We start from the raw sequence: 14,572 nt of genomic DNA on the forward strand, positions 1-14,572 counted from the left end.
GCAATGCCACTTGGCATAACTTGTGTTTGCTTTGTGTGTGTTTGCAGGGATCAAGGTGATGATCAAGATGAAGTGCAAGATCATCTTGATCCAAGATCTTATGAAGATCAACTTGTAGTTTAGGATAGATCATTTCATTGTAATTTTCTTTCTTTTTCTTTTTCCATTTTGTCAATTCTTGTAATGTGTTGTAATATTTTATATTCTAAATCTGAATATTGTAAAGACAATGTATCTTGTGTGATTATCAATAAAGCTCAAAGTTTCTCTAATGAGCTTTTAATTATATGTTGTATAATTTAATATCCTTGATTATTCATATTTGTTTAATGAATTACCTCAATTTGAATTATGAAATAATCATGTGGTGTTTGAATTTGAAATTCAAACACAAGTGGTTTGAATTCAATCATGCAACTTAAAGTTGTAATGCACTTCTCTCCTCTCTTCTCAAAACCCTAACTTAGTTGAATGAGAAGCAAGTTTGTCGCACTCTCGAAACCCTAACCCCGTAAGGTGTCGAGAGAGAAACTTGTCCCCCTCCGATGCGCTTTTCTTTAAAAGCGCGAAATTTCCCGTGAATTTACGATGCAAGGCACATCCCTTTCAAAAATCTACCCCTCGATTCTCTCTAAACCCGGGACATTACAGCCTTTCCCCCTTAAAGAAAACTTCGTCCCGAAGTTGTGGTTGTAATACCTGAACAGTTCGGGGTATGATTTCCTCAGGTCTTCTTCCTTTTCCCAGGTGGCTTCCCTCTCGGGGTGATGTTTCCATTGAATCTTGCAGTACTTAATGGCTCTATTCCTGAGTTGTTTCCAGTTCTCCTCGAGAATCTTAGCTGGCTTCTCGATGTAGGTCAAGTCTGGTTGTAACTCGAGCTCATCATGTGATACTGGCTCATCTGGGGTCTTTAAACATTTCCTGAGTTGAGACACATGGAATACATTGTGTACCTGAGCTAATCTTCCCAGTAGATCCAATTCAAAGGCTAACCCTCGGTTCTGACTCAGTATCTTGAAAGGTCCAATGTATCTAGGGCTCAACTTCCCCTTTACTCCGAATCTCTGCAGACCTTTCATCGGACTTACCTTAAGGTACACCATGTCTCCAACTTGTGGCTCCCATGTCCTTCTCTTTTGGTCTGCATAGCTCTTCTGCCGACTTTGGGCTATCTTCAGCCTATCTCTTATGATGTCGATGATCTGTTGCTTTTCCTTAACATAATCTGGATTGAACTCCTTGCTTGATCCTGCTTCATACCAACATATCGGTGATCTACACTTTCTTCCATACAGAGCTTCGAATGGTGCCATCTTGATGCTGCTTTGATAACTATTATTGTATGAAAACTTTGCTAGTGGTAAGTGCTCCTCCCATGATCCTCCGAAGTCTAAGGCACAAGCCCTAAGCATGTCTTCCAATATCTGGTTTGTTCTCTCTGTTTGTCCACCTGTCTGGGGATGATAGGCGGTGCTATAGTCTAACTTGGATCCTAAAGCTTCATGTAGTTGCTTCCAAAATGCTGATGTGAACACGGATCCTCGATCTGACACGATCTTCTTAGGCACTCCATGTTTACTCACGATCTCTTTAATGTAGAGATCAATGAGTTTCTCTCCTTTATCCTGTTGGTTTACTGCTAAGAAGTGTGCACTCTTCGTCAACCGGTCCACGATTACCCATATCATGTCCTTCTTTTTATTAGTCATGGGTAGTCCGGTGATGAAATCCATTCCTATTTCCTCCCATTTCCATTCTGGGATTGGTAACGGTTGTAACTTTCCCGCCGTACTTTGGTGTTCGGCTTTCACTCTTTGGCAGGTATGGCATTCTACCACGTATTGTGCTATCTCTCTCTTCATGTTATTCCACCAGAATAATTCCTTGAGATCCATATACATCTTTGTACTTCCCGGATGTATAGAGTATGATGTTTGATGTGCTTCCCGGAGTATAACTTCCTTGATCTCATCAATATCCGGAACGCAAATCCTTTTCTGGAACCATAATGATCCCGACTCTCCTCGGTGAAATTCTGATGGTCTTCCCTCATCAATCCTTCTCATCTCCTCCACGATGAATGGATCGTCCAATTGACCCATGATTATCTCATTCTTTAAGTTAACACTTAGCTCATCGGCTACTTGTAAAGCCGATAGTCCTTCATGAGCTTCTTTCTCCCAAAGTTGTATCTGGGCTTGACTTATTTCCTTCCTCAACTCCGGTGATAATTCTTGTTCCACTCCTCTAGTGCTCTTTCTACTCAAGGCGTCTGCTACAACATTAGCCTTTCCTGGAGTATAATTGATGGTCAAATCATAATCCTTGATTAGTTCAAGCCATCTTTTCTGCCTCATATTGAGTTCCTTCTGAGTGAAGAAGTACTTGAGACTCTTATGATCCGTATAGAGCTCACACTTGGCTCCATAGAGAAAATGTCTCCAAGTTTTAAGTGCAAATACTACTGCTGCTAATTCTAAGTCATGCGTTGGATAGTTCACTTCATGAGGTCTGAGTTGCCTCGATCCATAAGGTATTACTTTCCGATCTTGCATGAGTACACAACCCAATCCATGTTTGGATGCGTCACAGTACACGGTGTAATCCTTGCCAACCTCCGGGACTGCTAACACCGGTGCTGTGGTGAGTTTCTCTTTCAGAGTCTGAAAACTCTTCTCACACTCATCAGACCACACGAATGGTGTGTTCTTCCTTAACAGTTTAGTCATTGGTCCTGCTATCTTAGAGAATCCTTCAACGAATCTCCGATAGTATCCTGCCATTCCTAAGAATCCTCGGATTTCTTTGACAGTATTGGGTGCTTCCCAATCTAAAACTGCTGCTACCTTGCTCGAGTTAACAGCTATTCCATCTTTGCTAATAACATGACCAAGAAATTCTACTTGATCTAGCCAAAATTCACACTTGCTAAATTTGGCATAGAGTTGATGTTCTCTTAGTGTTTGCAACACTATCCTCAGATGTTCAGCATGTTCAGCTTTATCTTTGGAGTATATCAATATATCATCGATGAATACGATGACAAACTTGTCTAGGCATGGCATGAAGATCTTATTCATAAGATTCATGAAGATTGATGGGGCATTGGTTAATCCAAAAGGTACTACTAGATATTCATGGTGTCGAGAGAGAAACTTGTCCCCCTCCGATGCAGTTTTCTTTTAAAAGCGTGAAATTTCCCCAGAATTTACGATGCAGTGCACATCCCTTTCTAAAATCTACCCCTCAATTGTCTCTAAACCTGGGACATTACAGGATTGTCGTGGTTCTGCGCCGGAGAGGCAAGTCGGCGTTGTTGTCTCGTCAAGGACTCGTTCACGGAACGACGGCCGGGGAAAGGGGGGCCTTCTACAAAGTATATTGCGGCGTATATGTGACCAAACATTCTAATCATCGACACTAAAATGGAAGAAAGAGCCAAGTGGTATCTCAACTAGATATCATATGCCTCAAACTTTGTTGGTCAAAACAAATACTAACATTCAGGGATGGAGTAAGTGAGGCCAGGTAGGATGCACAAGAGATTGATATTTGTGCCATCACACCAGGCTCACTTGCTCCACCCCCGAGTGTACGAGTGACCAAACATTCTAATCATCGGCACTGAAAAGGAAGAAAGAGCCAAGTGGTATCAACTAGATAGCATATGCCTCATACTTTGTTTGTCCAAACAAATATTAACATTCATGGATGGGGTCAGCGAGGCCAGGTAGGATGCACAAGAGATTGATATTTGTGCCATCACACCAGGCTCACTGGCCCCACCCCAGAGTGCACAAGTGACCAAACATTCTAATCATCGGCAAGTACAAATAAAATTAAAGACCAAATCATTTATAAAGAGAACCATTTAGCATGGAGCAGATGCTTCGTAGGGATTATTCATCACTTGGTATAGACCAAGTGATGCTGGCAAAGGAGAGGCCAAGCAAGAACCAGTAAATCCAGTAAGTGATTCCAAACAAGCAAGAACACATAGCATATCCCAGCTAACCAGATGAGACAAGTCTTGGTAGCCAACTGAATTACCTAGCACCACCTAGCCTTTTAAAACCATCAGAAACAGTCCATTTTCTTCAAAGGATACCAAAGTGGCATTCATTTACATGATCCCCTACTGTGGATATCTCTATTTTCATCAAAGCCAACAACTAATAGAAATTTATCATTACTCTGTTGAGTTCAAAACAAAGCTGGGGTACCATAAGGGATTAAACATCACTTGGTAGTAACCAAGTGATGCTGGAAAGAGAGAGGCCAAGCCTGAGCTAAATCCAGTAGAGATGGATATGCACAAGTAAGCAAGAACACATAGCCTATCCAAGTTAACCAGATAAAACCAACCTTGACAGCCAACTTAATAACCTAGCATCACCTAGTCTTTTAAACCATCGAAACTTCCCATTTTCTTCAAAGGATACCACAAGTGGCATTCATTTACATGATTCCCTACCGTGAATATCTCTATTTTAGTATACCATCATAAGCATTCCATTTAAATCACACATTTTAGTATCTCGTTCTTATCCAAGTTCTTGCCTCAGCCTTTGCATCATTGGCTGAGCTAAGACATCAAGCATCCGGCCAGGGAGCATTCTTTCTTTTTAGGGAACTATATGAACTATATGCACATGATCCAAGTAAGCATCCCCACTAATCGAGCATTATAAGCATACCATAAGCTCACAAGAATCCATCAAGTAAATCATCGGGGGTCCGGAAAACTTGGGGTCCGAAAACTAATCCCAACAGAGAATTACTTGGGGTCCGAAAAACTAATCCCATGCCAACCAAGAGCAACTATAAATATGTATGTATACAAGCCCACCAGTAGCATTTCATGCATTTAAATTCCTATGAACCAGTTAACCTCACTGAGCACAACAAGCATTTAAATGAACCAGTAGCATCAAATTCCTATGAACCCATCAAGAAAATTGTTAACAGTGAGCACAACAAATGAACCAGTAGTAATAAGCCATCAAGATTAACAGTTAATCTCACTGAGCACAACAAATGAACCAGTAGCATTTCATGCATTTAAATGAACCAGTAGCATCAAATGAACCAGTAGCATCAAATGAACCAGTAGCATTTCATTTTTTGCTATGAACCCTAAACCAGGGCATCAAATTCCTATGAACCCTAAACCTGCAGGGCATCAAATTCAAAGAGGGGATCGAACCAGGGCATCACCGACGACGACGGCATTTCGTCGAGCACGTTGTGCTCGGGCGGGAGAGGAAGAGGGAGGGGAGGGGAGAAAGCTCACCGACGACGACGGCAGTTATGGAGGAACTCACCGACGACGACGACGACAGGGGTGGAGGCCGCGGCGGCGGCTCCTCCACCTTGAAGCCGCGCCGGCCCCTCCTCCTCCACGCCGCAGAGGCTTGTGCTGCTGGTGGCGGGGATGGGTGGAGCGTGGCGGCATGCGGCCCTCGCGGAGGAAGGCGGCGGCGACGGCGACGGCAGCGCTCTCCATGGAAGGCGGCGGCGCGCGGCAGTAGGGAGAGGGGAGAGAGTGGTACGGGCGAGGGAGGGGTACGGCATGATATAGGAGAAGTTATATCTGTGGCACACCCGCGCCAGTGCGCCACAGAATACGTTATTTCTGTGGCGCACCGAGGCTAGTGCGCCACAGAATACGTTATTTCTGTGGCGCACCAAGTGCAGTGCGCCATAGAAAAAGTAAAACCAATGATTGGACGTGACAGGGTGTGGGCCCCACCAAGTTTTTGTGGCGCATGGTTCCCTGGTGCGCCACAAAATTAAGCTATTTCTGTGGCGCACCGTGCCTGGTGCGCCACAAAATAACTTTCTGTGAAACGACCTCTCAAACACCCATGCATAAGCTGTCTTGGCAGAACTTCAATCTATGCTAGTAGTACTTGATATGGTATTGGTCAATGCGGAGAAGTCTGTTTGAATGATGATTGTCATATCTGTCCACCACAAGGAGAGCACAATATATACCCGCCATGGCTGCACTAATCTCCACTTCAAGGGATTCCAAACGTTGAACAAACATTTACATGATGCAAAGATCACCTCCCTAGTTTCATTCATGGAGATCATATATATCAAAGCAAATTTTTGCACCCATTGTATACACATGCACCTATCGAACATCGATATGAGATAATGAAACCAAAAGTGACCAAATCCTTGAGGTAGATATATGCTTATCATATGCACATAGTCATGTCATCCAGATAATCAACCCTCCTCCATTTCGGAAAAGAGCTCAATGAATTTTTTACATGCAGTGATATAAACAAAGGGGGAAAAATAAAAATGCAGCACAGATAGAAGTGATCCTCTGAGGTTGGATTTCTCCCTTTCTCCTCCATTTTTCACATGCAGTGATATATTACACTGGTTACATGTAGCTAAATATAAATAGCTTTGAGATTCCTAATCTAGGCAATTCCCTCACGAACAAACTACAGTACTTTCATGCCTATAAGGAATTGAACTACAGGAAAAAAAGAAACTAAGCAAAGAGTACACAAGCACTACTGCATGTGTTCTTCAATTTGTCGGCAAATGAGGTAATTACATGCTTCTGTTTTCGCATTTTTCTTGTTTCACTGGATTGATGAATTCCTGTAGGTAACACAATGACCAACTATGGTCACAATCATAATAGTGTGGCTGTAATAATATGCAAGACACGTGTCTAGCTAGCTAGTCATGATCTGCACTGTGCCAACTCGGTCGCCCTAGTGTAAAATCGAGGCTTGGGCAGCTCAGTTCACGGTTGGGTACTTGCAACTGTAAGCTACTTGATCTACAAAGTTCTACACCCTGATCCAGATGAACATTGTGTTAGCATTTCAGTTGAAGATAGAAAGAGAAGTAAATGATAAAATGATATGGTACATGTGTACCTCTACGTTGCGCGAAGCTCCATCCAACCGATGAGCGCCTATGCCGGACCCGTTTGATGAAAGCCCTTGGTCTCTGAATATAATGTTTGGTTCGGAAATTTTGTTACTACAGCAGTGCAACTTGAGGTACAATACAATGCAATGTACTCCCTACTAGTATACTCCGGATTCCGGAATAGTGAAAGTACGTGGTTGCAGCAATCACCACAAATTGCAGCTAGTACTACTGTTTGCAATGCATTTAACCCGGAATAGTGACAGTACGTAGTTGCAGCAATCATCACAAATTGCCTAGCCATAGGGTCACGTACTGTAGCTCTCCGGGCAACAAGTCATTAAATAAGAAAGCTCATTGTGTTGGTTAAATGTGTGCACAGTACACATGCACAGTAAATAACCACCGTTTTGCCAGTGTGAGTTACTCAAACTGATAAATTACTAAGAACTATGCATGATGTGATCTGACGGTAAGAGTTAAAGCAAACGCACAACATATGCTCGAGGGATGTCATGCTAGCATATAGTTATCCGGGACAATGGCTGTTTCTATTTTTTTCAAAATGAGGTACCCGTCCTCTGCATCAATTGATATATAGTTGCCTTTATTTAAATAAAACCGGCCTTACAAGAGTCCTGTTGTGTCTCTTGGATCACACTAACACTAGTATACGAGTATACTGATGTAGTACATACTTCGCATAGATCTCTTGGGATCTTCGACTAGTTCTTCATTCAAAGTAATCCCACACTCCCTAGTTAGCACAATATATACCCAGCAAGAAACTTTTTTCTGAAAATTATGCAACATTCCTTGTTTTTTGTATTTATTAGAATAATTACAGTGAAAGAAAATGTTCTTAAGTAGTTTTAAAAAAACGAAGGATTAACTAATGCACAGATCATTCGCAAAAAAAACTAATGTACACATGATAATTTGTGGACGATCTGAATCTACTTAGTATCAATAATGTACACATTATTAGACTCTCATGAGTTTTGTTCAAAGCAAAGAGAATATGACACAAGCAATTTTCATAGAATAATAGATAAATTATATTTGCAAAAACAACTTGATACCCCGAGGTAGCTAAACACACCATGTAAAATGGTACATACATTTTCTGTTGAAACGGAGGGCGAGATTTTCAGCCTCTGCATCGAAGAGATGCATACAACTTTTATTTAGATTTTATTCAACATAGGCCTATCAAGAGCATACAACACAAAACCCGAAGCCATCACTCAACACCTAAAAACCTGACATTGGGTGAAGAAAAGGCCGCTAGGGCCTTATGCCCTAAGAAACAAACAACGTCCCACCAGCTGATTACCAGGGTAGCACCGAGTCACCATATGGCAAAACTGGAGCACACATACGGTCCAGCAGACCCTCGACAAGCACCTCATGTAAAATGACGCATACATACACCGATCAAAGGATATTACTCTTTGGAAAGGAGGGATGGGGTATCATTCTTATAGCACATAAAAGAGCAATGCCATTGATTTGAAGGTCAACGCAAAATGTAAAAATGGCAACCAAAAGTTCTAAAAATGGTTTGTATAGCAAGCTTGGATTTGAGTACACCTTAAATGACTTTATACGGCTCGAATCGACGATTTGTAGTGCGGTGGGTGGAGGGGATACCCCTGGGTAAGATACTGCCTTGGAAGTACTTCTTTCTCAAAACTAACGTAACGGGCTTTGGTTATTTTGCTCTAAATAGTTTTGCGCATATTACAAGTCAAAGCAAGCAAGTAGCACCACTCTTTTGAAATAACATGTTTCTGAACGGACTCGATAGTTTCGCATACATACGACATTTCCATTCATGAGCAAACTAAACAACGAAAATTATATTTTTGAACTACATACAAGTATAGTTGTTATATGCAGAGATTGAGGTAGAAGCAGTTCAAGACAATCTCTAAGCATGTCTTCATATGAGGCACAAGCTAACGTTTGTCTTCCAATCAGTCAAATCTTAGCATTAGTTTTTCTTTTTTCAGTATTAGCTAAACAAAGTTTGCAGGAGCTAGTTTTAACTTGCCAAGATCCATGCCAGACCGACCAGTGCACATACATCTGCAGACAGGTACCTCCGTTTTTTGAACAGTGACCATCAAAGAAAAATAACATAAACTTACAGCATCATTGTATACCTAAATAAATTAAGGAAGGAGCACAAACAGTGACGGTACTGACGAAAAATAAAAGAGTACCATACTATGACTTGAAGGGTGGAAGTCCTTGGTGACACATTTCTAGGATGCATGTCAGATCTGAGGTCAAAGCACAACACCACAAAGACTGGGAGACACAACCATGCATTGCATTGATAATAAAAGGTAAAAAGTAGTCTACTGCTAGAGAGAGAAAGTCGATAAAGAGGACAAAGTCGCACGGCCCATGAAACTACTGCGCGCGCGCTCTCTCTCTCTCTTGTTAGTGTACGGCCAAACATCTTCTGAAGCTCTGGCCATTATCAATTTATCATGTTACCATGCATTACATTACGTATCACACTCCTGTTGGCAACTTTATGTTTGGTTATCTTTGCTCCTAAGCTAGTATCTGCTAAGCAGGGGTACTATGTCACGTTATCCCATGACAAGCTACCGTCCAGATCGAGCGAACAGAAATGTGCGGCATGCGTGACAAGCCAGACAAAACGGATCGAGCTACTAGCACACAACATATGCAATAATTTTCTTTACTGCTACTGCACTGTGGCATAGATAGATATACCTTGAATCGCCGCGCGCCCTGGTGTCGGCTGATGAGGAGGAGTCGACGTCGCCGGTGGCAGCCGCAGCTGCAGGGCACGCCGGCCCCGGGGAAGAAGACTGGTGATCGCTGAACAGCCGCGGGTTCATGTCGCCTCCCGACGTGGCCTGCGCGGCCATGCGGTCCGGGAGGTCGTCCTCGCCGGAGCTGATGCCATCCATTGGCCCTGGAGTAACTAGTTAGGTTAACTAGTAACTTTTCATAACAAACAACATTGCCAGACTTATTATGGATCGAGTTCGGCAATGGAAGAGGAATGGTGAAATAATGTAATTACCGGATGAGGATGCAGGCTTGTCAGTGCTCTTGACGGTCCTGTACATCTGGAAAAGGAGCAGCAAGAAAAGAATGACCAAGAAAGCAAAGCTGCAGATATATCTGTTTTGGGGTATGGAGATAAAAGGAGGTGATGTGGTTAAAAGACAGCAAAATTGGACCCGTAGCAAAGCAAAGCAAACACCAAGAAATGGACAAACAAAAATACTATGGGGGCATTGGCGCCATGTCTCTGGTCCTAGCTAGCACTCTCTCTCTCTCTCTCATGGCTGGCTGGCTGGCTCGGCTCCTGTTTCAGTGCTTGGGGCAGAGCACACACATTGCATTATTGGGTAATGATGGCAACTTTTTCTCGCACACACACCCACACGTTTCACCTCTCTTTCTCTCTCTAGGGATATGATGCATGGCAGTTTCTTGACTAGGGGAAGAACATCTTTCTCTCTCATTCAGTTTCCGTAGGAATCCGTGCCCAGATTGGACCTCCTAGTGCAGGCGAGGCACCCCAGCAAGAAGAGGAACAGTGGCAAGAACACCACAAATTAATTCGGCAGCCCTTAAATTGGAACTCACCTGCAGATGGCTCTTCACATGAGCTAGGGTCAGATCCTTCACGTCCATCAGCTCAAGCACCGACTTGGGCGTCGCACCTGCGTTCAATCCATGTAGAAATTACCGGGCATGAAATGACCCGAAATGTCCACCGGAATTGAGGACGATGAGGCGACGACTCACGCTCGTGGCCACCAAGGAGCTCGACGGCGTGGACGAAGCGGGCGTGGAGGCTGCTCGTCCACCTCATCCGGGGCGCTCGCATGCTGCGCCGGGAGCCCGGGAGCCTGGGCATGTAGCGGGAGGAGGCCAGCCCGAAGGGCTGCCCTCCGAGGCCGAGGGCGCCATAGCCACGGAGGGTGTCGGCCAGCACGCCGTGGAGCCGCCCGGTGCTCGACAGCATCCGGTGGTATGGGGACTGAGATAGGAACGCCGTCGCGGGATCCACCGACGGAGGAGGGGCTGCCGCAGGCGACGTGGACGACGGCCACGCCGTGGACTGGTAGGGGCTGTAGAGCCCCGCTTTTGGGTGATGGAACGGATGGTGGCCGGGGGTAGGCCTGCTGTAGAGGGGTATCCCCCGGATCGGCCGTGCCGATTCCGACGGTACCGCGGCATCCAGCGGAAGCGTCGGAACTGTCACAGGTACCGACGTCGACGCCCCCGCGGTGGCGGACGAAGCCACAATCTGCCGAAGCCTCCATGGCAGGACGTCAACCTCTTCCTGCGTCGGTGCCGGCGACAGGGATAGCTCGGTGGACGCCGTGGAGCCGTTCAGCCGTCGCCACGGGTCCCCTCCCGCGCCCAGCCCCGCTGCTGCCGGCGTCGGCGCCCCGCTGCTAGGGAGGCTGATGTGCAGCGACAGGTCCGGGGACGGCGCCGCCTCCATCGACCGATCGAAACCCGCCGGAACAATCGGCTTTCTCGCTCGCGCGTGTGCAGTGGTAGTATCAGGATGGAAGGTTCTTGGTGTTCTTGGGAGGTGTCTTGTTTGTTTGATCTGCTTGTGTTTTCTGGTATATATGTGGTGCCTCTTTTTTCGCGTACATGTGCGTGGTGTGTACAAAGTTTCTACCACGAGAGCCACTAACCTTGTGCTGCTTTCTCTCTTCTCTCTATCCGCTCTTTCTTCCTCTCTCTCTCTCTCTCAAGAGAGATATCAGCAGGGCGGATGGAATGGAATTTGGTGTCTTGCCTTGTCTTGGTTAGGTATCGGTATTAAGAGAGATTCCCCTACGAACGAGAAAAGGTGCCATAGTGAGAAAGGTAATGTCATTTCGGAGCCGGCCCTCACATCCGAGAAAATGACAATCCTACAACCAGTGAAAAATAGTCAAAACAATAACTTACATGTGCTTTGTTTTTACTCTCTCCATTGGCCTTATATATAAGACATCTCTCCCTTTATAGATTTATTAGAGATTACAAAGCATCTCTTATTTATTGTTCTTAATTAATCCTCACAAGTAACCAAGTGTTTCTTGAAATGGGGCCTCTGCACCAAAGCGATCCACGTAACCTTGATTTTATTGCAACTTTCAAGTATCAAATACCATAGCTTACAACTCAATGATCAACTAAAGTGGCAACATGAATCGATCATCTAAAGAAAGAAAACAAAATTCTCTATGCATCTTGTATTCTTTTAGGCTGTAGCGAGAGCCACCATTGTTGAAGATAGCATGTACAACTGCCAACAATCAATTGCACCCGGTAACCATAGATTTTCGTTGTTCCACAGGAATGAGGTAGGATCACATGTGTATCCAATATGAAGCTCTACAAATAACTTGCAAAAAAATGATGTTGAACTTTTATTAAAAATAACATTATTTCAGCAATTCCAAATTACTCAGAGTAACGCACAAACACTGACACGAATCCAAGCCTTCGTCTGCTTATCTATCCCCTTTAGCCAGTTCCCAAACATATTGGTGACATTAGTTGGAGGAGAAATGTTATAGTAGAATGCACCACTTCCCAAACTATAAGTGTAACAGGACATGAGAAGAATAGGTATTCAATGGACTCCTCTGAATCAGAAAATACAATTTTTTTACATCCATTCCATCATCTTATAGCAAGGTTGCTCTTAGTTAATAGCACTTTCTTATGAAGGAACCACCTAAAAGTCTTTATTTTTAGTGGTACTCTTATGGTCCACATGCTTTTTCCCATGAATCTACTTTGTAAATTCTTATAATCAACATACATTTGTTTGACAGAAAATAACTTGGTGTAGTAAAATACCACTTAAAACTATCAGGTTCATCTTTAGATATAACCGCATTAACATTTGAAGAAATTTTGACCACACTGTCCACTTATCCTCTGTCAAAACCCGCCTAAACTCTATCTTCAATGGAGTTTGAGATGGAACATGTGCGATAGTAACATTTTGTGTCGCAAAAAATTATAAAGGGACCAGTATTGAGTTGATAGAGATGTAGTACCTATCCATTTCTTCCCAAAATCAAGTTCCCTCTCCATAACCAATGATGAAGAATCCTAGATCAAAGAAATATTGTTTTGCTCCCATAAGCCCTTTACACAAAAGGAGAGTCTATGTATTTGGCTTGTACACATGTGATAATGTTTTATCTTTTAGATATCTATTATGTAGAAGTGTGGTGCCCCAACACACCACTTCATGTTGTAGAGCGCAAATCGTTAGCATAACACTCATTGAACACCATTCCACAAATAATATACCCAACAGAGTGGGACAACAGAAACACCGCATGTCCAAAGGTGTCTTGCTATAGTATTACAATACAAATCCTTACACAGTGAGGTTCGTCAGGTAAGTTCCCAATCAAAACAAAATCAAGAAAGAGCAACCCGTTGAATACTCCACGACGAGACCTATTACAAGTACTACTTGGCTTATAATTGTTGCTACAACAATACTCTACGAAGATAGTTTCTATGGTATAGGGATTGGTCCCCTCCTATGCTTCATCTTAGTTTTCACTATCTCTAATGTCAGTTATTTACTACTTTGCTCATGTTGTTCTGACTCCACCTCCTCGTATTGATCCTCTTTGTTGTCTTGTTGGGTTTGTATGACATCTTGGATCTCTAGAGGCTAGCAAGGGATGAAATGATAGATTGACTACATCGTACTCAACAATTCTAACTATGTGGGTGTTTGATACCATCGATCATGGATCCTAAGCTTATGCTAGTTTTTGAAAACTGTATTTTGGAAAGGTAAAGTTTTAGTTCATAAAATCTATGTCCATCAGCGCTTACGGATTGTGAGGATTTCATGGAATCCCTTTCCCTCTACAATTGTAGTTCTTTCCCAGAACATGAAGTAACATGTCACCTTTTCATACGCTCTGCTGGGGTGTGCTACTTTTCGCACAAATGTATTTAGCCTTATTACACAACCGAGCGATCTTTCCCTTCCAGACGTCTATGGTGTGAGGCCCATTCTAAAGACTCGCCCATCATTGGCCTCTCCGGGACACCGTATTCTACCCTTTGTAATGAAGTTCGGTCACAAGACCTACGCTCAGTTACCACTCACTTCAAAGATACTAGATTCGTCACCTCTCAACATGGGATGGGGATTTGACGGGCTCCCACGGAATACAACCCTACTAATTGTTTATGTAATGCAGCAAATGTCCACTTGCTTTAAATCTAATATCTGGTCATTCTTAGTGCATTATTTTTTTGGTAGTTCAATTGCTTTCAATGCTTTAAAACTGATGCCTGGTCATTCTTAATTCAACTTTGTTTTGTAAGTTCAACCTCTTTCACCTGTATGAATGATACCTTCCGCTAGTAATGACTCATAAAACATTGCAACAAAAATTATATTTTATGACTATCTGAAATGTTTATGTCATGCAGCAAAATTCTACTTGCTTTAAATCTAATATCTGGTCATTCTTAGTGCATTATTCTTTTGGTAGTTCAATTGCTTTCACCCTTCCAAACTAGCTGACTTAGTTTTAAATGTGATACCTAAACATGGATTAAGGACAATAGAGTACGAGGACTGGAATTTTAGCTACTCGATGAGTCT

The 14,572-nt window shown here is 43.2% G+C and overlaps 1 protein-coding gene across 1 annotated transcript; it reads right to left on the bottom strand.

Moving 5' to 3' along the window:
• Positions 1-6,574: 6,574 nt before the first annotated feature.
• On the bottom strand, positions 6,575-11,645 carry LOC124682604 (probable transcription factor RL9). Its single transcript, XM_047217257.1, has 6 exons — positions 10,717-11,645; positions 10,555-10,631; positions 9,983-10,028; positions 9,667-9,871; positions 6,918-6,990; positions 6,575-6,834 (listed from the first exon to the last, which is right to left on the bottom strand). Exons 1-6 carry the CDS (start codon positions 11,420-11,422, stop codon positions 6,715-6,717), a joined length of 1,227 nt encoding a protein of 408 aa, XP_047073213.1. The 5' UTR covers positions 11,423-11,645; the 3' UTR covers positions 6,575-6,714.
• Positions 11,646-14,572: the final 2,927 nt, after the last annotated feature.

Source organism: Lolium rigidum, chromosome 1 (assembly GCF_022539505.1).
Source record: "Lolium rigidum isolate FL_2022 chromosome 1, APGP_CSIRO_Lrig_0.1, whole genome shotgun sequence".
In the NCBI taxonomy this organism is placed as follows: Eukaryota; Viridiplantae; Streptophyta; class Magnoliopsida; order Poales; family Poaceae; genus Lolium; species Lolium rigidum.

Excerpts from the sequence above, each read along its gene's own strand:
- LOC124682604 (XM_047217257.1), bottom strand. The coding sequence starts at position 11,422 with ATGGAGGCGGCGCCGTCCCCGGACCTGTCGCTGCACATCAGCCTCCCT. Across the intron at positions 10,632-10,716 it reads GCTCCTTGGTGGCCACGAGC|GTGCGACGCCCAAGTCGGTG; the intron begins GTGAGTCGTCGC and ends GATTGAACGCAG. Across the intron at positions 9,872-9,982 it reads CAAGCCTGCATCCTCATCCG|GGCCAATGGATGGCATCAGC; the intron begins GTAATTACATTA and ends TAGTTACTCCAG.